The sequence below is a fragment of the Chamaea fasciata genome, unplaced genomic scaffold (assembly GCF_029207755.1).
Source record: "Chamaea fasciata isolate MVZ Bird 193981 ecotype frontalis unplaced genomic scaffold, bChaFas1.0.hap1 SCAF_23, whole genome shotgun sequence".
Taxonomy (NCBI): domain Eukaryota; kingdom Metazoa; phylum Chordata; class Aves; order Passeriformes; family Sylviidae; genus Chamaea; species Chamaea fasciata.
The window spans coordinates 5741733-5768760 of record NW_027094108.1 but is presented as its reverse complement, the minus strand read 5'-3'; the positions used below and the strand labels follow the sequence as shown (position 1 = coordinate 5768760).

General features: G+C 55.5%; 1 protein-coding gene across 2 annotated transcripts in view; it reads right to left on the bottom strand.

Annotated features, from left to right (window-relative positions):
• EPHB2 (EPH receptor B2) overlaps window positions 1–27028 on the bottom strand; it is a 127462-nt gene that overhangs the window by 62410 nt on the left and 38024 nt on the right. For both annotated transcript variants that reach the window (XM_066203155.1, XM_066203158.1), the window contains exons 2-3: window positions 25770–25834; window positions 20900–21584 (exon numbers count right to left, since the gene is read on the bottom strand). In XM_066203155.1, the coding sequence (XP_066059252.1) occupies window positions 20900–21584; window positions 25770–25834 (750 nt within the window). The remainder of the gene's footprint in view (window positions 1–20899; window positions 21585–25769; window positions 25835–27028) is intronic.

Genomic DNA, 27028 nt, shown 5'->3' with positions numbered 1-27028 from the left:
GACAGTCGCAGTGTTGAGTGCTGGCCTGTCACCCTGACACGCAGCTGCAATGGAGCATCTCCCAGTGATATTCCAGCTGCTGGGCTGCACCAGCCCCCAAACCTTGCACAGCCCTCAAATACAGCCACACTCCCCACCGCACACCCAGAACCAAGCTGCACCTTCACCTCTCACCTTGCAGAACACAGGAGGGTAACTCACACCTTCTCTAACCCGTGTGCTCCTCCAGCACCACAGGAAACTCTCTGGATCCAACACCAGCACCCCGGGCTACTGGAGGGCGTCCCTGCCATGGCAGTGAGTGGAACAAGATGAGATTTAAGGTCCCTTCCAACCCAAAGCACGCTGTGATTCTGTGTTTTAGCCAGCTCTGGAGGAAAAAGGTGTCTCCTGTGGCTGTGCAAACTGGTGATGGGTGGGAGCCAAGAGGGGATGTCCTGATGGGAAGCAATCAGACTCCACTGCTCCTCCTCCCCCAGAGCGTATTTAGAGCTTTCAGAAAGAAACAAAACTTGTTTATCTTAACGCTAATCAATTTATGGCAATCAAAATAAAACCCATTAGGAGCCATTCTCCATTTGAATTTCAAAGAGGCTTCTGACCCCAGGAGGCTCCCAGCTGATTGATTAGAAATTTCTGACACTAATGTGTGTCTTCGAAGGGTCCAGTGTGGCTTTAATTCCTCTCTCCTGAGACGCTGATTGTGTGTTAACATCTGTCAGCCCCTTCCTGCACTTAGGGGAGGGGAAATTCATGAGCACATGGAGTTGCCTGGCACAGCTGGGGAGAAATCGGCGTTTGCCGGCTTAAACAGCTTCCAGGAATCCCTTGGGGCAAATAATTTGCATGATCCTTCTCTCCTTGGGCAAAAAAAAAAAAAAAAAGAGCTGGAGTGCACCAAGAAATGAAAGCAGAGTGGGGGCAGAGTGGAGGGTTAGAGCTCAGGGCTGGGATTCGGCTTTTGCATCCCAGCTTTGCCCCTGACTCCTTGTGTCCCTTAAAGCCACTGGAAACACAGGATGGGTTGGGTTGGAAGGGCCCTTAAAGATAATCTTGTTCCAACAACTCTGCCATGGGCAGGAACACCTTCCACTCATCCCTGGCTTCCTCCAGGAAAAACCACAGATGGCACAAGGGGAAAAAAAAAAGAAAATTTCAAACCCAAGACACACATTGTTCCCAGGCTTTTCTTTTTAACCATATCCCCAGCTGGGAAACTACAACGTTCACCTTTGGTGGGGAGGAATTCATATCCTTCAGGGGTATTCCGTGACCCGAAGTAGATTAGGGGCAGTCCCTGGGAAATCCTGCTCCCCCTCTGTGGAGAGGAAACAGGGGAACAGCAATGAAACATATAAGAGAGGTGATTTTTGTCTGGAGAGGTGAGTTCTGTCTGGAGACAGATGCAGAGAGGAGCCTTCATTCTCCAGGATGGAGTACACGTGGTCCACCAGTGGTTCGCAAAGTGGTGATGAGCACACCTGTCCCCACCTGGGGACAGAGTACTGAGCTCCTGGTCCTGCCATGGGGTCCTGCCCAGCTGGGGAACATTTCCTGCATGCGCAGGCACCTACCAGACCTCCTGCCTTGAGGGCAGCACCCTGCTGACCACAGAGCCCTTCCCTGGAGCTGGACACACACGGCTGGGCAAGAAAGGGCATTTTTTTGGTGGGGAGATTAGAATAATTGACCCAACAAGGGAGGGGTTTGACCCATCACCCCAGAGCTCTTTGTCTGATGCAGAAAAGCTGAGGGTGGTCGAACACTCAGGCTCAGGATCCGTCCGTGGAGGGGATCCATGGGGGGACGCAACACGGGAACAGCGTAATCCCCCACATGCTCTTTCATCTGCACAAAGGAAAGGGGTGGAGAAGGGCTGGGAGGAGAAGGGGTAAATCTGTTCCTGCAAGGGAAGCAGCCAGAGCAACAGCCAGGAGCTCCCTGCTGCCTCCACCCCCGCTCCCACTGACATCCATCCATCCATCCATCCCCCGAGCGGCTCCCAGGGATCGAGCAGCTCTCACTTTCAGCAGATTAAAGCAGCTAATCTGGTTAATGAAGGCAAATCAGCCCGTGCTGCTGCTCTTCCCTGCAGCAGGGCGGGGGGTCACAGAGCACGGCTCAGCTTGGTGGGGATGCTGAGCCGCTGGTGCTGCAGCATCCTCAGGGCTGTCACTGTCACTGTCACCTCCCCGGCGGGAGGACAAGGGCAGCACGTGTGACAGGAGGCACCCGGGGCTCGCAGGAGCCTTTCACCTTCGCCCCATCGCACCCAGGTGACATTGGCAGGTGCTGGGTGCAGGACGGGACACGGAGAACGGCTGCGGGTGGGGTGGACGTGCTCGGGCAGGGCAGGGATGCAGCAGCAGCGGGGCTGGGGGGGAGCAAGGGCTGGCCTGGGATGCTGCTGAGGGTGTGCATTACACAGGGCACGGGAGGAACTTTAGGGTCCCCTCCATCCCAAACCAGCCCATGAGCCAAAGGAGGCTGTGCTGGGGATTTGCTGTCCTCGGGCCCCACGGCAGCCCAGGAGGCAGCTCCAGTCTCTCCACCCAGACACCAGGAGTGTTGTTGGGATGGTTATGATATATAGAGGGATACCATAAAAGTCTAGAAGGCTCTTTTATTATGGTTGCATGCTGGTTTTTTATGTAGTTTTTTACAAACTTTGAGGGTCATTTTTAATTGGTTAATAGCTCTTTTTTTGTTAATTATTTTATTGGTCAGTAAAAGACATTTTACTCGTTTATTAAATTTATTTATTTTGGGGCTGTTTATATATATATTTTAATTGATTTTTATGGCATAAATTTTTTGTTATTATAGGCGTACTTATTTTTTACTCTTAGAATAGATTCTCATTCTTAAAATAGCTTCATATGGGAACTTACAGATTGCTTGTTAGCAGCACTTAGAAGAAATGACAGGCCAGCTTTTTACCCTATTCCTACAAGGGAGGAACCATTGCTGCCAAGGCTGTCACACCCTGGGGACACCTCCCTCCTCCTCCACCAGCATCACCAGCTGGGCAGCCCAGTGCCTGTGGTGTCCACAGGGGATGGGAGGCATGGGAAGAGCTGTTGGCAAGATCTGGGTGCTGCCAGCAGGGCCAGGGCACAGAGGACACTGGCCCTGCTCTCACAGGCACTGCTGGGTCTTCTCAGTGCCCCTGGGGCACAGCCTTGCACAGATTTGGGGTTCAGGGTCCTGCCCCACTCTTTGGTACCCCAATGGCTGGTCCTCAGCTAAAGCCCAACGCTCAGCAATGAACCGTCTTGTCTGACACGCTCAAAAACGTGGAGAAGTCCCTCATCTCATTAGCCTGCTCTAGTGGTTAATCACTTAGAAACACATGCTTAATTTTTTAAAATTTGTTTAGCTTTGGTTTAACCCTACTGGTTCTTGTTATCTCTCCCTTTGGCAGATCAAAAGCCCTTTAGAGGCTGGGCTTTCCTCTTGGTAATCATCTCACCTAATCTTCATTGTGAGAAGTCACTGAGCTACTGAGCTTTTCAATCCCCACTGGAAGGACATTTTCCATGGCTCTTGGAATGACATTTGGCTCTCCCTGCAGCATCCTCCGGGTTTGTTTTTCATACCCCACTTGAACCTTGCAGAGCAGGGTGCTCTGCTCACCTGGAGGCATTTTTGCTCACCTGGAGGCATTTTTCTGACCTCAGGCTACAGGACACGCAAATTCTGCATTAAAATTCTTCATCTGAGATGTGGCTGGGCACGACCCCCGAAACTTCCTCGCTTGCTGTTTTATCAGCAGAGATTTTCCACTCCCCACCAATTACAGCAGGTCTGGGTGCTGCTGACCCATGCTGGGACCCTCTGTACCCTTGTGCACCTGAAGATCACATTTAGGATCACAGAGTAGTTCAGGTTGGAAAAGTCCTCTGAGTCACTGTTGCCACACCAACAGTGACTCCACCACCACCCTGGGAAGCCTCTTCCCGTTCACAACCCTTCCAGTGATGAAATCTTTCCTAATATCCAATGTAAACCTCCCCCGGCACAATTTGAGGCTTTTAGCCCTCGTTCCACCACTTGTAACTTGTGGAGCAATCCCAAAAGCTCGAGCTGATCCCAGCACCCTACCAGGGCTTGCTCAGTCTCCACAGCAGAGGTGCTGCTTAGGTCAAGTTGGTATCATGGTCCTGGCACAGAGGCATCCATGGGATCCCAGCAGGGATGGTGGGAAGGCACCTCTGAGGTCTCCAGGCCGCTCTCCAGCTCACAGAAGGGCTCAGTCCTAAGGGCTCAGGGCAGCTGCCTGCAGCCAAGCCTTGGAAATCCCTGAGGATGCTGATGCTCAACCTATCTGGGAACTTCTCTGCTTTTCCAAAGCCCATCCTGAGCCTCTCAAGCTGCAGCTTGTGGCTGCTATTCCTTCCTACAAGGCCTGGCTCCTTCCTTTTTTAACAGCCTCACACAGAGCTGTGGCTGTGCTGAGATCCCCTCTTGGGTTTCCTTCCCCAGGTTCCCTCCACTGCGCTGAAATCAGCTCGGGCCAAGCTCCAGCCAAAGCAGCAGTAGCAGTTCAAGCCACATCCCTCCACCATTCCACACACACGTGGTCCATCCCTGCTGCTCAGGAGGGAAAGAACCTCCTGAGACATTAGACAAAGGCCTCTGGCAGCCCAAGAGTGCTGAGATCTGGAACAGGGGTCAACCCGTCCAAAAATCCCCATCCAGCCTGAAAATGCTGAGCTGGAATGGACCCACGGGGATCATCCAGTCCCACTCCTGGCCCTGCCCAGGACACACCAACAATCCCACCCTGGGCATCCCTGGAGTGGTGTCCAAACTCTCCTGGAGCTCTGGCAGCCTCGGGGCTGTGCCCATTCCCTGGGGAGCCTGGGCAGTGCCCAGCAGCCTCTGGGGGAAGAACGTCTCCCTGATATCCAACCTAAACCCCCTGACAGAGCTCCAGCCATTCCCTCGGTCCTGTCACCGTCACCAGAGCAGAGATCAGTGTCCGCCTCTCCTCTGCCCTACAGGAAGCTGTAACTGTGGTGAGTGTCCCCTCAGCCCCCTCCTCTCCCAGTGGCATCCCTCAGTCACCGAGGGTGACCCCACTGCACAAGGCACGGGTGACACCCCTACCAGGCAGGCACAGGCTGAGCTGGGTGCCAAAGGTGTCAGTGCTGCTGGTGCTGAACAAGGAGCTGCCCTGAGCCCCCCAGGGGCTGGGGCAGGGGGTGAGGAGTGACACGGGACAGCCTCCTGGCGTCCCCAAATCGGCCGGTTCGGGGTTTGATCTGGGTGTGCCAGAGCTGCAGTCACTGGTGCCGAGTGACAGGAAGATCTCCAGGTGCTGAATGAGCAGGGCAAGAACACGGCAAATGAAATTCAGCGGTGACAAAAGGAAACAAATGCACTTGGGGGAAAAGAGCCCTAATTATACAAACACAATGATGGGCACTAAATTAGCTATTAACATGCAGGGAGGGGATCTCGCAGCACTAGAGATAATGCTCTGAAAACATCGGTTCAAAGCTCATCCATCATCAAAAAAAAAAAAAAAAAAAAGAGAAAATGTAAGGAATTATGAAGAAAGGAGCCCAGTGCAGAGTAGGGATGTCATTAAGCCACGCGTGGAGCCACGGCTCGAACATGATGGCAGTGGTGGTCACCCTGAGACAAGGGCGTGAGGGAGCTGATAAAAATGATTAGGGACACAGAGCAGCCTCCGTATGGGGAGTCAATCAACTCAGAGCTCCCACGTGAGAAGAGGCCACTCAGGGAGGGATATAAAGCCATCAGGAATGTGGGAGACATGAATGGGAATGGATTGCTTGCAATTTCATACAGCGTGCAAGGACATATTTTTTAACATGGTGCATAATTAAATTGCATAACTTACTGCCACAGGCACCCTGGGCACTGGAAATATGAACAGCACGGCAGGGGACAGGAAGAATCATCACTCATCCACCCCTTATTTCTCTGCTGTCTGGCCAGTACAGAACTCTGCAAACCAACCAACACCAGGGTGTTCCTGGAAAGGTCGTGTTCAACCCTCACACATCCTGCCCAGTGTGGGGACCTCTCCCTTGGACACCTCCTGGATATTTCTGGGTCTGCTCAGACCCAGAACTGCTTGGTACCCTTTGGATGATGCCTTAAGTTTCAGCTTTCATGTTTTCCAGATTCTGTGCTGCCCAGGGGTGCAGTTCTGAGCTCATAGTCAGTGTCACTCAGCTCCCTGCACAGAGCAGGGACACAAAACAAATCCTTTTCCTGCTTAAGACTAAGGACAACTTTCAGGCCCAAAAGCACAAACAGCGGTGGGCTGAAGGGAGGAACAGGAAGGATGGGACCTCACAACCTGGAGCTGGAATTGGACAATTAAACCCCAATATGCAAATGGACCAAAACTTATAAAAATGTAAGATCTCGTGACCAGTGAGCCATTTTTGTGACTATTTTGTGACCATTTTGTGACCATTCTTAGTCCACCTTGGGTGTAGCCCTGGCGAGGCCCTGTCCTGCCCAAGGTGGATCCTGGAAGTCTTTCAATAAATCCCTGCTTTATTCTCCAGCTCTGTCCAGTCTCTGTTCCAGGTCAGCCTTCCCAAGGCATCAGGGACCTCCAGCTACCAAGAGCTGCAGCCAGCAGCTTCCCAGGAGACACGAGCTGGTGGATGTCCACACTCCAGCCCCACACACAGCTCCTGGTGAACCACGTCAGCAATGCCAACACCTGGAACTGACTGTGCAGGGGCTGCCAAACAAGGAGACTGCAGGGCCAGGGACAGATGCCATCACCCCATGAGACCCTCAGCACTACGGAGACTGCACTGAGGAGCCTGGACTCTGTCCCTGGAACCCCAGCATCCCAGGATGTCACACTGTGGAGTGTGAACTGTGTCCCAAGGCTCTCAGCATCCCATGATGTCCCACTGTGAACCATGAACTCTGACCCTGGAACCCCAATTTCCCATGATGTCCCACTATGAACTGTCCCTGGAACCACATTTTCCCAAGATCTCCCACTATGAACTGCCCCTGGAACCCAAATTTCCCAGGATATCACACTATGGACCAGACCGTGGCCCTCAGCACCCTGTGATGTCCCACTACAGAGCGTGGACTGTGTCCCTGTCACCTCAGCATCGCACACACACGAGCACAGCAGCAGGATCTCTGCACTGTGAGCCTGACCCTGCCCACCCACCCCCTGTGCTAAATCACAGCGCATTTAAACCTGTCCTAGGAGGCTGCTCCAATCCTCTGCTGGCCTCCCAGAGCCTGTTGAGGAATAAGAAACCACCCCCAAAACAGATCAAAGATGTCCACAGAGAGGCTGTTTAAGGGGAAAAGAGCTTCTGGGCTTCCCATTTGAGGGGTATGTTTCCCTTCATGCTCAGCCCAGTGATTAGTGCTCACCAGGGAATCGGAGCTGCAAAATGAATTTGAGAAGACAGAGCAGTGTCAGGCTGTTAGAGGCTCAAAAAGGATCTTGGCTCCCCTGAGCCCCACGGCTGAGCACTTACCATTCACATTTAACAACCCAACTGCTTCCAAGGCAGGCAGAGGCCTCCCCCCTTTGCCTCCCCCTCCCCGAGGACACCATTAGCACCTGGAAAAGGAGAAGCCACGGCCTTGGCAGGGCTGGGCTTGGCCCCGGCGCTGGGGCTGCACAGAGCCAGGGCTCCCAGACAGCGCCGGGGGCTCGTATTTTTGGAAACAGCATCCCAGAGGGCTGCAGTGGATGCTGCTTGTTCTCCTGCCAGCCCTGACTGTTTTGGAAAGTTCGGTTGAGCTCCGTTTGGCTGCCTCTTGAGTTATTCAAGCCCAGAAAAGGGGGTTGCTGCTTACAGAGGGGGCGCGGATTTTTGGGTTTCGGGTGAGGAAGGCCAGCTTTGGGCTGGCCGGGCAGCTCTCGCAGGAAGGCGATGCAGAGTCCCGGCTAGCTCAGCAGGGTTGTTCCTTCCAGGAGCCGCCAGGGCTGCACCTTCCCCACGGTCCATCCCCACCTTCCCCAGCCTGCGCTCCCTCCACGCCGCTGTCCCCGGCAGGCGGAAGGCTCGGCAGGAAAAGCTGGACAGGAGCGGGCAGGGCTGCTCCCGGCTGCCCCACGAACCACCCCAGGAGCCCGGAGCACCCCCTCCTCTCCCTCAGCTGCTTGCCAGCCGAACGCTGATCATAAAGAAACCTCTGTTCGTCTCCAGGGAAGCGGGACTCGGAGAGGGGCACAAAGCCTCCCGCAGCTGTGTGTTTGCAAACAACCCAGCTGAGCTGTGAAGAGGGGCTGAAAGCAGTAATTGTCTTTAATTAAAGGAGGTTGGAGGCATCTCAAGCTTTGACAAAAGACATTTCCAGTCTGCTCGCAGCTCCGGCACCGAGTGCCGCCGCAGCCACAACCCGGCCGGGGGTTCAAAGGCGGCGGGTGACACTGGGGACATCGGGCCATCAGCGCCGGGAGGCAGGTGTGGCAGTGCCAGGGCAGTGCCACACACCCGCAGGGCACCAGGGAAGGACACGGCCACACTCCAAGGAGGATGCGGGCAGGATTTCATACCTGGGACCCCTACAGTGCTTGGCACCAGATGTGAGCCAGATGTGCCTGTGTGGGGACCCAGCAGCTGCCTGAGGGATCCCACCACCCTCCTGGTGCACCTGGCCGAGGTGACACCCGTGTCTGTGTGCAGAGGTGTCACCTCAGCCCTGCTGGGGTCTCAGCCCTGTCCTGGTCCCCCCCACTGCACACAGCCAGGCCACAGACCAGACACCAAGAGTGTTGTTGCTGCAGCTCCTCCCGGGCTAATTAACGAACCGTGCTTTAGTGATCTCCCTGCACTGGCACGGAGCTCTGTCACGGTGCTGTGTCCTTGCCAGCTCCTGTTGGGCTCCCCAGGTCGGCCCACAGCCCGAGCTGACACACACCAGACCCTCCCCTGCGTGGATGCTGACCCCACAAAGCCCCTCCCAGGGCCAGCCCTTGCCCCCAGCCATGCCCTGAGCACCAGGGACATCACAAAGTCTCCCTGAAGTGCAGGTACCACAGCTCAGGGTGGTAAAATGTCCTCCTTCCCTCCTCTCCTCCATCCTCCGCGGCTGAGGCTCCCCAGGGAGGGCCTGCTGCCCACCATCCTCTGCTTCCTCCCTCCCACCTTTGCTTTTGGCCTTCCAGCACATCAGCATGCAGGAAATCACGACTCTGGTTTCCATGGAAACACCATCACGGCAGGGGGGCACCCCCAAAACGTACAAAACAGTCTGTCTGGTGCTGCTTTGGTGGTCCCACGTGTCCTGCTACCCCACCCCTGCCTGGGCAACCCTCTCCTGAGCTCCCACAGCCCTTCTGAGCCCTAGGGTCAGGAAACCTGGGATGGAGGGAGGAATTCTGCTGCCAGGGAAACATCACTGCCTCTCTTCTTGCTTGCCCAGAGCAGCTGTGGCTGCCCCATCCCTGGAAGTGTCCAAGGCCAGGCTGGATGGGGCTGGCGGCAAGCTGGGGTACAGGAAGGTGTGTTGGACATTACCAAGACAAGGTGTCCCTGGATGAGGTTGTTTAAGGTCCCTTCAACCCAAACCACTCCAGGATTCTTCAGGCAGGACTGAGCAGCAAACCTGCACCTGGCTTCACTGGGAACCCTGTGCTCAGCTCTGCACACTCTGCTCCAACTGTTTTCCCACGTGTCCCCTTTCCTGACGTGCTCCATGTCTGCCCTGCACCTGGAAGAGCTGGAAAACCAGCCCTTGGACAAGAGTAAATCCCCACCACAGCTCCTGCAAAGGTGCAGAGAGCCAAATAAACCCAAAAGCACGTCCCAGAGGACCCACCCTGCGTGTTGGGCAGGTCCCCATGCGAATATTTTTGCCTGGGAAATCCTGGAAAGAGCAGCCACGCTCTAATTCAAGAGACACAAAAACAAACTGGGATCACTTCCATCTGTGCCAGACAGCAAAACTTTCAGGAAGAAAAAAAAAAAAAAAAAAAAAAGAAGGAAAAAAAAAAGAGACCAGTTCTAATTATAGGGTATCATGAAGACACACACAGCTCAGATTTGTCACTCTGTTTCCAGATTAGCTGTACACATGGTGACAACGTGAGTGAGCACCGGGCAGAGTGGCATTCCTCTCCTGCTTCAGAATCCCCTCTGGAAAGCAGGAACGCCATGCAGAGTGAGCACTCACTGAGGGTGAACCAGAGCCTCCTGCCATCTCCTTTTATAGAATCCCTATGGCTGGAAAAGCCCTCCAAGATCATCGAGCCCAATCATGAACTCAGCACTGTCAGATCCACCATGTCCCCAGGTGCCACATCCAGCTGCTGTTTGAACACCCCCAGGGATGGGGACTCCACCACTGCCCTGGGCAGCTGTGCCAGTGCCTGACCACCCTTTCCATGAAGAAATGTCCCTAATACCCAACTAAATCTGCCCTGGCTCAACTTGAGGCTGTTCCCTCTTGTCCTGTCCCTCCCTGGGAGCAGAGCCCGACCCCCCCGGCTGTCCCCTCTTGTCAGGGAGTTGTGCAGAGCCACAAGGTCCCTCCTGAGCCTCCTTTTCTCCAGGCTGAGCCCCTTTCCCAGCTCCCTCAGCCTCTCCTCATCAGACTCACGCTTCAGACTTTTCCCCAGCTCTATTCCTGTCTCTGGACTTGCTCCAGGAAGGTCCTCAGGCTGGGATTTGCCTGGATGGAAAAGCAAGCTGGAGAAAACCTGGAGATCATTATTTTTCCTACATCGCCTCCCTCATCTCTTACTCTTCAGTTGGTGCCATAAGTTCACTCCCAGGGTGTAAATTGAGAGTAAAACCCCACCATTCCTGCCTAGATCCATGTGGGAGCTGTGGAGGTGACAGGATGGCAGTGCTCACTGTCCCCATACCAGGACAAACAGCACTGCAAGGGCAAAGGAAGGCAGACTTTAATCCATCATCGGGGTGCTCTGTAGGGAAAGGGGATGAGAAGCTCCTCTGTCTATGAGTCATTCCCCAAATGTTTCTTCTATTCCTGTTTTCCCCGCTTTTCCTCATTCTGTTTTATTAATGAGGCTGCACGGATGCACAGAAAGGCTCAGAATTAATTCTGCTCACCGTGCTGCAAGGAAAGGTCTGCAGCAGGAGTATTCCCACTGGGATAAACCCTCCTGAGCTCCCTGCCTTCAGCCCTGGGAATCCTCTGGGTGATGGCTGGCATGAGGGAGCAGCTCTGGCATCCACTGAGGAATCACCTTCTCCTCATCCTCCTCCCTTGAGATCCCTGAGAGCCAAAGGTGCTTCTGTAGGATCCCAAACCATCCAGGTGGGAGTGAACAGGGAATCTGCCAAAACAATCCTCTGGGATCCCGGTGACAGCAATACGGACAGGCACTGCAGGACTGTCACCAGATCACGAGATGAGGGATAAGGTAAAAGGAAGAGGAGGGAAAGGGGCAGAGAAAGGCTTGGAAAAAAACAGTTGGTTTCCACTGAAATGTCTCAGGAGAGAGATCAGCCCCTCAGAAATTCCAGGTTAAGGGTCTGATGCCCAGCAGTGTCCTGCATCCTGCCTGTGCCACACACGTGGGCATGTGGGGCCACTGCCTGGAGCCCCCATCCATCCATCCATCCATCCATCCATCCATCCATCCATCCATCCATCCATCCATCCATCCATCCCAGGGGGATTCAGACACCCTGCCCAGCAAGGGCTGTCCTGAGGGGCAGGCACAAAGGGGAACAGTGTGATGTGAAGCACTCCCTGCTGCCCAAGAGCCAGCACAGCCCCTTCCTGCCTCCCCCTGGAGCCTCCTGGAGAGGCTGGGCCATAAAAAGGCAGATCTGGGGCACTCCATGGAGTGTGCTGCTCCTGCAGCCACTTCACAAGTCGCTGCAGCCTTTTCCAAAGCCATCCAGGCTGGGAGAAACGCCACGGGGAGCAAAGCAGGAGTGTCACTCTGCTCCACGGGCTCCACTTTAGGCTGCACCGGAATTCGGACTGATCTGGAGGGTTTGGGTATTTTAAAAGCTTGAATGACAAACCCTTTCTCACGTGGCCATTTGTTATTCACTCTGCTCCTGTTCCTGTCCAGCTGCGGGTGTAACAACCACAGGACTCTGGGGATCATCATGTTTTGGAAGGAAATTGCTGGCTGTGGTTTCTGCCTTAACAATGGTCTTGAACACAGGGTATCTGTGAGCTCCAGAAGCTCCAATAGTCTGAAAGTGCCAAAAAGACTCTAAAAGTAGGAAGTTGTCATGGTTGAAAACTGTCAGCACCCAAATCCCAAAGATATTCCCTCAAAATGCAGTTTGAATTTGCTCCTGGTCATAGGAGTTATTTCCAGCCTGTGGATCTCCAGGAGGGCCCTCCCTTCATGGTGCAGGGACGCCCATCCCTGGCTGCTGCTGCAGCATCCCTGTGGTGCCCACAGCCCTTCCTGGAGCTGGGCACCAGCCCAAGGGCCTGGGGAGAAGAACCTCACACTCAAGATTCCCACGGGCCAACTGAAAACACCAGTTTCTGCTCAGGTCTCTCAGGTTTCTGACACAAGGAGCAAAGCCAAAATCCCTGGGTTACCTCCAAGGACTCCATGAAGATGCCAACACCTTAGCAGGTGTCATTTCAACATGCTGAGGAGAGGAAGATATCTCAGTTTTTGAAGATCTTGCTGCAGAAACCTGGAAAGGCTTCACAGGTTGTCACAATGTGTTCACACAGGTCCCCTTCTGGGTGCCAACACACAGAGCTGCTGGCTCCAGCTCTGACCACAACCTTTTCCTGCCTCTCTCTCTCCCAGGCTGCTTTCCAGACCCAGTGACTTCTCCTTTCCTGCTCATGCTATTCCCTGTTCCCCATTTTCCAGTCTTCAAGACTTGCCATCCTGCAAATCTCCAGTTTCTCTGGCACTGCAGTTTCCCCACTACCTGGACTCCAGCAAAAGCATCCAAGGTAGATGGGCAGGGGGCTGCTGCCCCAGGGGAGGAAAACCCAGAGAAGTCAAGGAGGTGGTTCAGAGCCTCTTCTGATCAAGCTCTTGGGGAGCATCCAAAGAAGGTCCTCAGGAATGGGGAAGGCTCTGGAGGGGGAGGCAGGAGGTGTTAAAGTTCCAACCACCCCCACAAGGACTGGGCATCACAGTCACCAAACTTAAGGTCTCCTTCAAAACGTGACAGTAAAAGTGCATTTTCCTTGGCCCAACCTAATTAAACCTCGTTTGAAGTTTGGTGTGTGTGTTAACAGAGCCATTGTGTGAGCTATGAACACTTTGATTCCATTTCCCAACCTTTATGGGGACTTTTCTGTACACTTCCCAGTGACAGATTATGTTTCTAAGGCATATGGGGAACAATAACGAGTTTCCCTGGAGCTAATTAAGCTAATCATGGCTTATAGATTAAATTCCCTGTAAGGTTTTTACCTTGTGTGGCTAAAATCAAAGAGCTGTGATCCTACTGAGCACATCTGACTCATCTGACATCAGAAAAACTCTAAATCAGCGCAGAGAATGTTGGAGGGTATTTCCCAAAATTAAATGTACAACACAATCTCTTGGCTTTGGCCCAACCTGCCGAAAAAATTTCAAATGAAAAAGAAAAAAAAATCCTCAAAAGCAGTATTTTCTCCAATTTTCCTCAAGTTACACACGAGGAAAAATGTTCTCCTCTTGCCCCATAAAAATCCAGCACTGTGAGGAATTCAAGGAAAAATCCTCCTTCCCCCCTCAAGATCTCTGAGCGCTTCCAATCAAAGGAAAAAACTAATGGCAAAAAAACCACATTGCCTTCATTTTATGGCAATAATGAGTTAAAATCCTGGAATCCTGGGCCTGAATCCCAGCTATTCATTCCAGCTCCTATTAATGTTTACCACTTTTCTCAGAAAAAAAAAAAAAATAAAAGGGGGGCGAGGGGGAAGGGGAGGCCAATGAAGGAGAGAGGAATAAACGCTGCTCTCCCACTGGTGCTGGCACAGGATGCTGCCAGAGCTGCTATTCCCTGCTCACATGGGTGTAGCAGCACCAGGAATGTGGTGTTTGATCCAAAATGCTGTTTCATCATGTAAAAATAAGCCAGGGGGAGATTTTCTCCCGGGTACACATCAGCTCCAGGAAAGTTCCTGAGTGTCCCTGTGCCCCAGAGGGACAGAGGGGTCACCATCCCCAGCTCTGCTTTCACCCACCTCCCCACATCTCCTCGCTGATCTCAGCACAGTGGGATGGGGGGAGCAGCCTGTCCCAGAGTGGGAAGAGGGGCAGAGACCATCCCTGCAGCTCTCTGTGATCTTCAGGATCCCTTCCAAGCCAAACCATGGTGAGACCTTGAGCAGAGGGATGAAGGGGCTGGGAAGCAGCAGCTGTGGCAGACAGAGGCAATGCAAAACCCCACCACGTTTAATCTGAGGAACTGCCATCATTTCCATCAGGAAACTACTGCTGGGTTCTGCTGGACCTGAGAGCTCCATCCTTTCCTCCAACCCAAGGGATTGGGGACCTGCCCACACTGATAAATGAGAAGATGGTGTTCCCCTCTGGGCTCCCATGCGCTGCTCAAATGCCACCTCGTGCATCCTGCTGAGTTCTTCCCTAGACCATCACAGCAGGGCTGGGAGAACTCTGCAACCTCCTGCTGCTCAAAATCCACTCTCACATCCTGGAAAACCTCATCTCCTCCCTTCCTCAGTAGAGAAAATACTTCTGTGGAAGGTCTCAGTCCATTCCTTGTCTTGAAAGCAAAATGAGAGAGGAATTCTCATTCCCGTTGTTTCCCAAGAAGGTGCAGCTCCTCAGAAGCTGCATTTCCTGTTCCAGAGTGAGTGGTCCATCTCCCTCCTCTGCTGGCACATCTCTTGCCCCACTCCTGGATCATCTGTGACCCTCCCTGTGAGATCAGCATCTCCTGGGGCTTCACACCGCCAGGAAATCAATACCTCAGCCCCCTGTCTGACACCCCCTTGCTCTGCCAAGCTCCCCCGGGTCCCATTCCAACCTCCCAAAGGCCAAACTCCAACAGGAATGTGCAGGGGACAAGCACCAGGCAGGTGTGGAGTGGCTCCCAGTGAGCAGCTGCAGCCTCCACCACAGCCCTAATTGGATTCACAACATGGAGAGGTCAGCAAGAAGAATCAAAGCCATGGAAAGAAAGACTCTGTATTCTTGCCTCCCAGACAGAGAGGGAGGAGAGGGAGAAGCCCCAAAAGCAGTATCCAACAATGCCACCGAGCCCCGGCCGGCTGGGAGCATTCAAATTGTCAACAAGGCTGTAGAAAAGGCAGACAAATTCCTGTTTTGTACTTGGGAAGGAGCCAGGTGATGTAATCATCTTCGAGGATGATGGTGGAATACTTTCCATTCCAGCAGTAACTCAAGATGTTAAATAGCAGCCACTAAAGTTCAACATGGCTAAATCAGACTGTCAGGGCAGCCCCTAGCTCAGGGGCTGTAGGGAGAAGGGCTGATGGGCTGGGCCACACTCAATGCTCCCTTTCCACACGCCGTGAGGCAACAGGGTGTTTCAGAGATGGAGGAAAAAAAGCTATTTGCTAAATGAGGCAGTGGTGGCTATTTTAGGATTTCCAATGTCAGTACCAGTCAAATAAGGCTGTGACAGCTCCAGGACTGGGTCAGCTAGGGATTAAAGGAAGGTAGGGATAGTGGTGCCAACCTGTGTGCACTTAGGGAAAACAGATTAGGGCAAATTAGCCTTGTACGGGTTTTTGATGCAATTACAAGATTGACTGGGGGGGGTAATGGCATTAATGCCACACACCCAAACCTCTGCAGAGCCTTTCCCTGGCTGACACAGGGGCTATTTTGGTTCTGAAATCAGTGGCTCCACCGACACTGTGGGACATCCTCGATGAATTAAAACTTGGCAGGCGGAGCGCGGTGCGGCCACAGATCTGAGCCCGGCTGCTCCTGCTGCAGCCAACAAATGTGGTTCGTGCTTCTGGGCTGTTTAACGTTTTTATCAATGACCCAGGAGAAAGCCCAAAGTGTTCCCAATAAAGTGAGCTGTTGACATGGAAGCTGTGGTGTGGTAAACGCTGAGAACGATGGGATCCTGATACAATCCTGATGCCCTGGGGAGCTGGGCACAAGGAACGTGCATTCCAGTACAAATGTGTCAAATCACACCTACAGGGACAAGGACACAGCCCCAGTTCTCCCAGTCCCACAAGGAAGGATGAGGATCCTTCAAAAGCACACAGAGAAATGCCACTGCCAAAAGCACTGTACAAAGGGGGGGATGTAGCAGAGGGAATCTCAGCATCCCCTCTGGCACGCAGCTGATTGCCATGAGCAGCCTGGATGTGGGGAACTGGATCTGCCAAGGGAAAGGATAAAGCAGTGCCAAGGGCTGGGACGAGCCAAAAAAGTTGCTGGAAACCTTACCAGAGGACCAGGGGCCAAAGATTATCCTTAAACAGGCACAGGGAGCACGGAGGTGTGGGGATGGATGAAGTTCTCCGAGGTGGGAGCCAGGCACAGTAGAGTAGGGAGGCACGGACAACCTCTGGAAGCATTTAACAGGCAGTTCTCTGCCTCTAGAAACATTTCCAGAACAATTGGCTGTATCTGCTCCAGTTCAACCAGGAATGCTTCCTGGAAGAACTCGATTACCCCTCGAGCCTTACAATTTATTGGCTGGGTCCAGCACTATCAGAGGAGGCCCAGACCCCAAACAGGCACAGAGCCATAAATAGCCTCTTATCAGGAAAACATCACATCCTTGTGGGCTGTGAGTGTGAGACAGCTCGGACAGGCCCTGCTCCGGCACATTGGGAAGCTGCTCTCAGCCCTCAGCACATACTTGGCCCCCTCCAAATCCCAAGGACAGCTTGGCTGCTTCCCACCCTCTGTGCTGGAGGGATGGCTCAGGGGTTGTCACACGTGCTTGTCACGCCTGAGCCCGTGTCCCCCGTACATGGTGGGGTGGTGGCAGGTCTGGACATCAAAGTCATGGCAGGGGAGGGGACCCTGCTGAGCCCTGGGGCTCCCCTCAGGGGAGACCCAGCTCTGTCTTGAGCTGCAAAATCATAAAATCACAGAATGGTTTGGGTTGGAAGGGATCGTAAAGGTCATCTAGTGCCACCCCCTGCCATGGGCAGGGACACCTTCCACTGTCCCAGGCTGCTCCAAGACCCATCCAGCCTGGCCTTGGACACTGCCAGGGATCCAGGGGCAGCCACAGCTGCTCTGGGCACCCTGTGCCAGGACTTCCCCACCCTCCCAGCCAGGAATTCCTTCCCAACCTCCCATCCATCCCTGCCCTCTGGCAGTGGGAAGCCATTCCCTGTGTCCTGTCCCTCCATCCTTTGTCCCCAGTCCCTCTCCAGCTCTCCTGGAGCCCCTTTAGGCCCTGGCAGGGGCCCTGAGCTCTCCCTGGAGCCTTCTCCTCTCCAGATGAACACCCCCAGCTCTCCCAGCCTGGCTGCAGAGCAGAGGGGCTCTTGTCCTCAGAACATCTCTGTGGCCTCCTCTGGACCCACTCCAGCAGCTCCACATCCTTCTGATGTTGGGGACCCCAGAGCTGGAGGCAGCACTGCAGGAGGGTCTCACAGAAGTGAAGCAGAGGGGCAGAGAACAGAGAAGAGAGCCAAGGAGAAGACAGCTGCCAGCCTGAATCTGACCTGGTTTCTCTTCTTCCCATTAGGTCACCAGCTCTCCTCCTCCTCAGAAAGGCCTGTGACCCCAAGGGATGACACCAGATGTCTCTGACAGCCAGAGTGTGTCACCACCACCTTCTGCAGGGCAAACCCACCCCTCGTCACTCCAGCACGACCAGGACTCCCGACGCTCGGTGCCTTACGAGCACAACAAAGAGAACACCGGGGATTCCCTGCCGTGATGGAGAGGAGCTGCAGGAGGGATGAAGGGCTGAACCGCTGGGAGCAGCAGCCATCAGCTGCTGTCCCTGAGCAGGCACAGGCAGCGTCCATCCTCTGCCCAGGCAGCACAATGGCTCTGCCTACGCCGAGGCTGAGCGGAGCCAATGGATACGGGAGGCAGAGGGAGAAACGCTCATGTGCTGCATGGGAGGGACGGGGAGGGGAGGGGAGGGGGGAGGCGCAGACAAAGAACAGGGAGATGGAGAGAAAAGACGCAGGCAGGGAGCAGAAGGTGAAGCAGGGAGGACGCGGTGGGTGTGGAGCCCCTCGCCGGTGAGGAGCGGGCAGGCAGCCCCTCGCAGCGCCCGGCGGGAGCAGCCGGCCAGGCCCAGCCAAATGAAAATCTCTTAACCACACAGAATTGTTAACTGCCCCCAAATCCTTTTGTGCTGGGGTTGCGAGCTTAGAAGAGCTTAAGCTGTTAGATGCATGAACTTCCTCCATAAATATCCCTTGTGCACGCTGCCGCGAGCGGGCTGAAGCGCTATTAGCCAGATGAAAAGCCCAGCAGAGAAAATGAGCAACTCCTTCCAGCTGCACAGAAGGATTGTCCATTCCTTGGGATGCCCTTCTCCACCTGGACCCCTCGGTGGGGCAGGACCACGGCCCCCCCACGCTCCCTGCCACGTCCTGTTTGTGCGCCTGAGCGTGTGAGAGAACTTCACCCCGAAAGCCAGCTCGGATTTGCTTTTGTTTTGCTTCTGGAGAGGGGCCCAGATTCCCTCCCACCCCTGGAAACACGAGCAAACCTGCCAGCCACATGTAGGAGGGAGTCCTCCCTCCTAACCAGGCGGCTCTGCCGCTGCCTCGGCGGGGAGCAGGGGCAGGGACCCGGCGGGAGGAGGGCAGGGATGCAGGGAACATCCCGCAGGTCCTTCCCGAGCAGAGCTGGGGCCACCAGCCCCTTCCCGGCCCTTTGTGGGGCTCACTGGGAGGGCTGCGAGAGGATGGGGATGCCGTGGCTGTCCTGCCAACTCTGTGTCTGGCTCTCCTCCCAGTCCCCACTCCTCTTCTTGGGGCTGCCAGGGAAAAATGGAGGGGGTGTCCCAGTTTGGCACAGTCCAGCCTTGATTCCACCCCACAGGAGAAGGGGAAGGGAAAGAAGGAACGGGGAAGGCAAGGGCAAAGAGGGAAGGGAAAGAAAAGGAGAGGGGAAGATGGGGATAGGAAGGGGAAGGGAAGGAGAAGAGGAAGGTGAAAGGGGAGGGGAAGGGGAAATGGAAGGGAAAGGGGAAAAGGGAAAAGGGAAAAGGGAAAAGGGAAAAGGGAAAAGGGAAAGGGAGGCAGCCCCGGAGCCAGCTGCCCCATGGAGACGATGGGCTGCCGGCCACCGCGTGATTAACGAGGGCGGGGAGCGCGGGGCCGGCGCTCGCCAGCACCGGCTGCAGAAACAGCTGCCGAGGTACCGGACCTCCCAAAATCCTGCTGCTGCCCAGACAAAGAGGGGACCGGCCTCTCCCTCCTTCTCGCTCCCCCCTCGGCCCGCTCGCCCCTGTTGTGCTCCCCTCCAGCCCTGCGGGGACAGGGCTCTGCAGGACGGGCCCCGGGAGCCCCGGGCCGTGCCAGGGCACTGCCCTTTGGTTTCTTCTCCCCAAGAAACCCCGGCTGCATCAGAGCAAAGCACTGCGCAGGGCTGGCTCTGCTCGGGTTAAAAACAGCCTGAGACGGAAAAGCCGCCATGAATCATTGGGGCTTTCTGGTGTTGCCACGGCTGCTTCACTTGGGAGTTGTAAAAGCCCCGTCTGCCCTTCGAGGCAGGGATTAGCCGGGCTCAGCTTCCAGCAGTACTTCCTCGCTGTCCCCATCCCCATCCCTGCCAAGGCTGGAAGACACTTGATCTGCCCGAGCTCGGTGGGAAGAAGCATTCAGTGGCTAAGTGAGGAGTAGCTGAAATCATGGATATTAAATGATCCCCACAGCACACCAGGACCTGGATTTTGGTGCACGAGCAGCCCAGCCACCAGCAGCAGACATGGAGCCCTCTCCAAGGGGACCATACAGCCCTGCAGTCCCTGCTGAGCACAATCACATTGTCCATTCTGCTCTCCAGCGTGTCTGTCTCCCACTACCAGCACCTTCCCCGTGCTTGGTTCTACTCAGCCACCCCTTCACAGCCAGAAGGGAGGAGACACAGCCCCTCCCTTGGCTCTGCAGTGGCCACAGACATATCTATAATTGATCTCAGAAGCCCTGGCTCTGCTTGGAGTGTGCTGATGTGACTGGAACCGCAGAAGGATTTGGATGTTCAGCCAGGACAGGGGGAAAAAGATCCTGTTTGCCCAACTCTGTGGTTTGCTCCATGCATGGCACAGCTGCAGGTGTCCATCACACAGCTCTGGGGTCCCCCACCTCCCTCCCAGCAACCCCAGAAGCTTCTTTCTCAACCTTCCCGAGCCCATGTACGACTGGACAGGAGCACAGACATCAGCTCAGGGAGCGGGTGCTGAGCCTCTGCCTGGCCTGGGACCACACTGGCTTCATGGTGCTCAGCTGAGCTCAGCAGACACTCACTGAGTCTGCTCTGAACATCTGCAGGGGCAGGAGAACATCTCCAGAGGCAGGAGAACATCTCCAGAGGCGGAACATTTACAGGGCAGGAAACCTCTGGCTGTTGAGGAGCACAGGGGTCAGGTAGCTCTGAACAGGCCATGACCATGTCCCACTGTAGACAACTCGCTCCCTCCCACTGGCCCTTTTGAGGCCCTGCATTCCCACTCCCCTCATCCAAGAAGAGATTCAGCCCACGCCAAAGCACACAGCAAAACCAACAGCGTAACAGCCCCAGTATTTTGGGAGGCGACTGCAGGCTGGTGACATGCACCATACGTGTGTGCCTCCAAAAAACTGGAGAGCGTGCACCAGCAACACGTGCCAGCCCTGAACCCAGTGGCTCTGGGGACCCGGAGGTCACACACAGCCTCTGCAACAACGAGCCTAGGGCAGGGAGTGAGGAGCTGGGAAAGGAGTCAGCCTCCACACGTGCCCAAAGAGGTCCCTCCCAGGTGGTTCATGCAGCTCCCAGATGCAAATCCCAAGTGCCCCCAGCAGCAGAGGTGAGCCCCGTGGTTACCTCTGCAGACGGTGCCGTTCTCCACCGACTCGTACCCGGCCCGGCACATGCAGCGGCCGATGGGCACCAGCCACTCGCCGTCCCCGTTGCAGTACAGCTTGATGGGCACGTCCACCTCCTCAGCGTTGGCAATGCACGTGCCCCTGGCTGCCACCAGCGAGGTGCTCTCTGCTCCCGACAGCGTTTCCTGGAAGACGGCCCCGTTCTGGATGACGCGGGGACATTTGCGGTAGAAGACGCGGACGGCGATCAGGGACATGCAGCCCCCGTAGTCCTGGAAGGCCAGGTAGAAACCATTCTTGGAGACGGGCCCAAAACTGCGCACCTCGGTGTTGATCTTCATCACCCGCCCACCTAAGTCCACCTGGGAGAAGCTCTCGTCGGCAGCAATGGTGTCCACCTTCATCCACGGATTCTCCATCCAGTTCGGAAAAGTCTTGGTGGCCGAGTCAAAGTCCGACTCGAAATAGTACAGGTTAAAAGTCTCCTTACAGGAGCCTGGCACATTGGGGATGCTGCTGCAGTCCCGCACAGAGAATTTCATCTCCACGTGGATGCGGTGTGCTCCTCTCCTCCGGATGTACTTGGTCCTGAGCCAGTTGTTCTGGCTGGACTCAAAGACGTTGCACACCTGGTAGGTGCGGATGGTGTTCATGTTCTCATCGTACCCACTCACCTCTTCCCACTGCGGGCAGGACACAGACAGTCAGGGGGCTGCACTGCTCCCCACCCTCCTCACCTCTTCCCATCCCCACCGTGTGCCAAGCAGGCTCTGTCAGCACCGGCTGCCCCTCTCTGTGCCCACCCCATCCCTCAGGCTGTCCCAGAGTGCCCAGCACCTCACCCCGGCACCCCCCTGCAGGTGCCCTGGACCTGCTCGGGCAGGGCTGGACCCACACCGTGCCCCAGGCAGGCTCCACACCGTGGGGACAAAGGGGTCCCTCAGGGCCACCTCACTGCCACCAGCACCACGCCTGGATTCATGGCCAAGCCTCTCTGCAGCTGGTGGGACAGCAAGGCCACTGCTCTGCAGAAACGGTTTCAGTAGGGGCTGTGCCCATGGCCACGGTGCCTCTGGCAAAGGAACATGGTGCCTCTTGCACAGGGATTCCCACCAGTGCCACTGTGGTCACAGACACAGCAGACAGGACCTGCTTCCCCATAAGCCATAAAACCCCCTGGCTGGCTGCAGCCAGTGCCTCTTCCCAGGGACAGGATGGGACCCTGGCCAATCCTGCTGGGCTCCCAAAAAGGGAGGTGCTGGGTAGGTCCCACTGGAGCCCTTATCCCTGCCCCCTCAAAGGTCAAATGCTTTGGGGTTCCTCCAGCAGGTGCTCAGGTCCTCCCAGCCCCAGCTGTCCTGAACTGGATCTGTGGGATGCAGACATGCCTGTGAGCTGTGCTGTGACAGCAACATCCTTCCCAGCAAGACAGCTCAGAGCTGACAGATTTCCCCATGGGAAGCTCTGCCCAGCTCCCCCCAGCTGACTGACTCTGCCAGCTCTGGAGGAAGCTCCGTAGAATTACAGAAGAGAATATCCTGAGCTGGAAGGGACCCACAAGGATCATCAAGTCAACTTCCTGGCCCTGCACAATCACCCCAACAATACCCCCCTGTGCTTGAGAGTGGTGTCCAAACACTCCTGGAGCTCTGGCAGCTTCGGGGCCGTGCCCATTCCCTGGGGAGCCTGGGCAGTGCCCAGCACCCTCTGGGGGAAGAACCTTTTCCTAATACCCAGTCTAAACCCCCTTGACACAGTCTCAGCTGTCCCCTTTGGTCCTCACAAAGCTCAGGGCTGCTGTGACATCTCCTGGCCTTCTCCAGCTCTTTGCCTTTTTCCCAGGCTGTTTTTTCCTCAAATCATCCAGCACTTGTTGTCTCCATTCTGTGTAGGCTGGGGCTGCTTCTGAGTGGGGGATGCAGGACATGAGCTGCAGTCTGTAACTGGCCACTGCTCCTCTGTGAGGAGCACCAGCACGGAAAGGTCTTTGTGGGAGAAAAACCCTCAGCTCACAGAGCATCAGCCCCTGCCAGAGTGCAGAGCATCTCCCTGCAGTCCCATCCCCACCCAGGGTACCCTGGTGACGCTGGCAGCAGGGACCAGAGTCCTGCTGGCGTGTGACACAGTCCCTGCCAGCTGGAACTGCTCCTTCTGAATTTGTCCATAAACCTGCTCAAGTGGAAGCCGAGCTGTTTCCTATGGATGTTACACCCCAAGCACAACCCTGCCCTGGATGCAGGATCACAACACCCAGGGCAGGGCAGCAGCACAGCCCAGATCCAGCACCAGTGCCAGCACCAAATCCAGGGAAAATCCTGCAGGAGCAGAGCACCCCCAGCCCCTCAGGTTGTAAATGGGCTCACAAGGGCACCCAGGACTGGAGAGGGAGGCTCAGGAGATGGGAGACAGATTGCTCCTCGCACATCAAGGCTCACAGCCCAACAGAAGGCTGTCAGGGAAGATCCCCAACAGCTCCAACCACTTCAGATTGGCAGTGGCTGTAAATCTGCTGCCAGGGCTGGGGGACGAGAAGAGCATCCTCGCAAAACACAGCCGGAGCATTTGCTTTGTTTTCCAGAAATAAATTTGGTGCGTTAGTGGAAAATTGCAGGATCTCCCTGCTTTTCAGGGCACTGGTTGGGAGGGGGGTGAGGGAATCAAGGACAAGGCATGCAGAAGCAGTTCCTTGTCTTGCCCTGCCTCTGACATGGCTCTCCCTCACCCGGAGCACTCCAGACACCCACCTTGGCAGCCACCAAGACCAAGGGACCCCCCACCCACACCTGCCCAGCCCCCAAGGAGGGTAAGGACACGAGCCCAGAGAGCTCAGCCTCGGTCAGGCAGGAGCAGCACACGGTGGAATGAGGGTTGGGATGACCAGGAGATGCTGCTCCAGGGCTTGGGGACATCTGTGAATGGCACAAGAGCTTCAGAGCCAGACATAAAGCAACTCTGGGCTTTGGGGTCTTTAATAATCCCCAAAAAGGAGCACAGAGCAGCTTCTGTCTTCCAGGTGATGCTGGCTGCACCCAACGTGGCCAGTCACGTCTGAGTGGGGTGCACTGCCTTGTCCTGCCCATGGATATGAGGCCATGAAGGCGCTGCAGAATTGTCACCTGCGATGAGCACAGAGCAGAGCACTGCGTGCCACATCCCCCCTGAGGGCCCTGCCCAGAGGTGGAGGCAGGAGGTGATCCCACCAACCACTGGCACCGCACTGCACTGTCCAGACGAGCATGTCCACCCTGATGAGGGACCTGGGAGCACCCTGGGGGCCGGGCTGGGATCCCCCAGCATCCTCCCCCATCCCTGCCACGGCCAGCGGCTGGCTCCACACTTCCCTTTTCCCAGATGGGAGAGACAAAATCAACCCCGTGCGCCAGCCCCTGCGCTTCCCCGACGCTTAATTAGAAGCCTCTCCCTTTCTCCGGGCTCTCTAATTAACATGCCGGGAGCTCAAAAGGAGGCAGCAGCACAATAACCCAGGGAGACGGCTTCCAGCAGGCCCCGGCCTCATTACGGCCGGGCTGGGGAGCGGGAGCAGGGCGTGCTTCACATATGGAAACACGGCAAACAAGAAAGGCTGGGCCAGGAGAGAAAAAGACTTGACCTCTGCTCCCCGTCATTGTGTGCCCGTCATCCCCCTCGGCGGGCACCGGCGGGGCTGGGGCAGCTCTGCCCTTTATCATGGTGATGGGCCCGGCCGGCAGCGCCCAGCGCAGCCACGCCGCTCCTGCTCCCTTCATTCTCCCCACACCGGGCTTTTCTTGGCCGGTTCTTTTCTTCTCTTCTGCCAAGTCGGCTCGGATTGGGGGCATGCTGTCAGCCCGGGGGGTGAGGGCCACGGAGACATCTTCATCCAGCCCCTGCGGAGGGTGGATGGAAGGCAGGACGGAGCCTGAGCCACCGCTGCCATGCACGGGCATGGGAGGCATCCCCAGGCTTGGCCAGGCTGGACTGGGCCACCCAAGTGCAAAGGAGCAGGTCTGGGGGTCTGTGGCTGCTGCTGGTCACCGCAGCAGAGGTGGGCAGGATGCTCTGAAGCACCTGGATGCCCCACGTGGGACACAGAGGTGGCTCCACTCTGGTTTTGTCCCGTGAGCAGATGGGTGCAGAAATCACAGAATGTTCTGAGTTGGAAGGGGCCCACAGGGATCACTGAGTCCAGTTCCTGACCCTGACCCAACAATCCCACCCTGGGCATCCCTGACAGTGCTGTCCAAACTCTCCTGGAGCTCTGGCAGCCTCAGGGCTGTGCCCATTCCCTGGGGAGCCTGGGCAGTGCCAGCACCCTCTGGGGGGTGAACCTGATGATGATGAAGCCTTGCCCAAGCTCTTCTTTAAAGGAACTTCTTCAGGGTGGTCTTTAGATGTGTCTCAGGGTCCACCTGGCCCTGGTAAAGCAGAGAGTTCTGTTGAGCCAGCAAACATCTCCCCGTGGGATGCCAGGGATGCTGGACAGTCCTTTCAGGACCAGAGCCTAATGCCCTCACCCTGCTACAAGTGACAGGCAAAAGAAAAGACAAGTGAGACACTGTGGACAAACGAGGGTGGCCTTGGCATGTTGTTTCTTGCTCTCCTCATTTTTAGGTGGCTGCAGGCCAGCTCTGTGGAGAGCATGATTCCTCTAGCACCACACTGGTTTGACTGTGTGGGGTGGGAATTACATCCCACCAACACTGGGGTTTTTGGGGGGTATCATCTCCTAGAAAACTACTGGAAACCCCAACTATCACCTCCTTTTGTGCTTTTCCCACATGACCAAGGCACTTTGCATCAGTGCCTGACTTTCGCTGGGCCAAGCCTGCCACATTGACGTGCAGAAGAGACCCCAGAGCAGCTCCAGGCCCCCAAAGGTGGTGCCTTACCCCTGATGGAGGATGCACTGTCCAGCCCAGCTCTGCTGTCGCCGTTGTGGAGTCCATCAGTGTCTCTGTGGAAGGAAGGGGAGACAAGGAGTCACTGGATGCTGATGAAAGGACTGAGGATGGAGACAGGGAAAAAGGTGGAGAGGAGCTAGCCCTGGGCTGGAGCCCATCCCACACTGAGCCTTTTGGCCACATCTCCACTGGGGACCCAGGTGTTGGTCCCTCCACCCAACTGCTGCCTGGGCCCCGTGCAGAATCACGGAATCACAGAATGTTCAGGTTGGAAATGACCTCCAGGATCATCAAGTGCAACCATCAGCCCAGCACCACAACCATGTTCATCGTTAAACCATGTTCACAAGTGCCACATCCACACATTTTCTGAACATCTCCAGGGATGGTGACTCCACCACTGCTCTGGTCCAATGCCTGGCCACCCTTCCCATGAAGGAATTTTCCCTATCCAGGAATAGGTGTTAGGGAAGGAATAGGGAATATAGGAATAGGGAAGGAATATCTAATCTAAACCTCCCCTGGCACAGCTTGAGGCTGTTTCCTCTTGTCCTGTCTCTTGCTCCTTGGGAGCAGAGCCTGGCCCCCACCTGGCTGCCCTCTCCTGTCAGGGAGTTGTGCAGAGCCAGAAGATCCTTCCAATCCTCTTTTTCTCCAGGCTGAGCCCCTTTCCCAGCTCCCGCAGCCACTCCTGGTGCTCCAGACCCTTCTCCAGCTCCATTTCCTTCTCTGGATATGCTCCAGCCCCTCAATGTCTTAATTTTCATCAGGGGCCCAAAACTGACCCCAGGATTTGAGGTGGGACCTCAAGGTGCCCGGCACAGGCAATGCCTCCTGCTATGAATGGGGACTCTTCCACCCACCAGCCAAGCTGGATTTTCCTCCTCTCAATCCCAAGTCCAGGTACCCCCAGCCCAGTTCTACCCTTGCACATGAGGAGCAGTCTGAGCAGGGATCCTCCACCACCTTCTAGTTTCCTTTGCCAAAAGCAGGGTATTTTTTTTCTCAGCACTTTGCACAGTAGGGAGAATCCTCAGAGAAGCAGCAGAATGTAGGAAGGAACGACACTTTTAGGACTTAAAAGTACTAAAAAATTAAACCACTGTTAAAGCTGGTTTTCCAGATGATTTGGGTTGAAATAGGTCAGGTGGTGCTACCACCAACCAGCACAGACAAGTCCTCCTAAGCCATGCAGCAGCAAAGCCTCCTCATCCTCACTGCAGCTCATGATGCCTCCAACCTTGGAA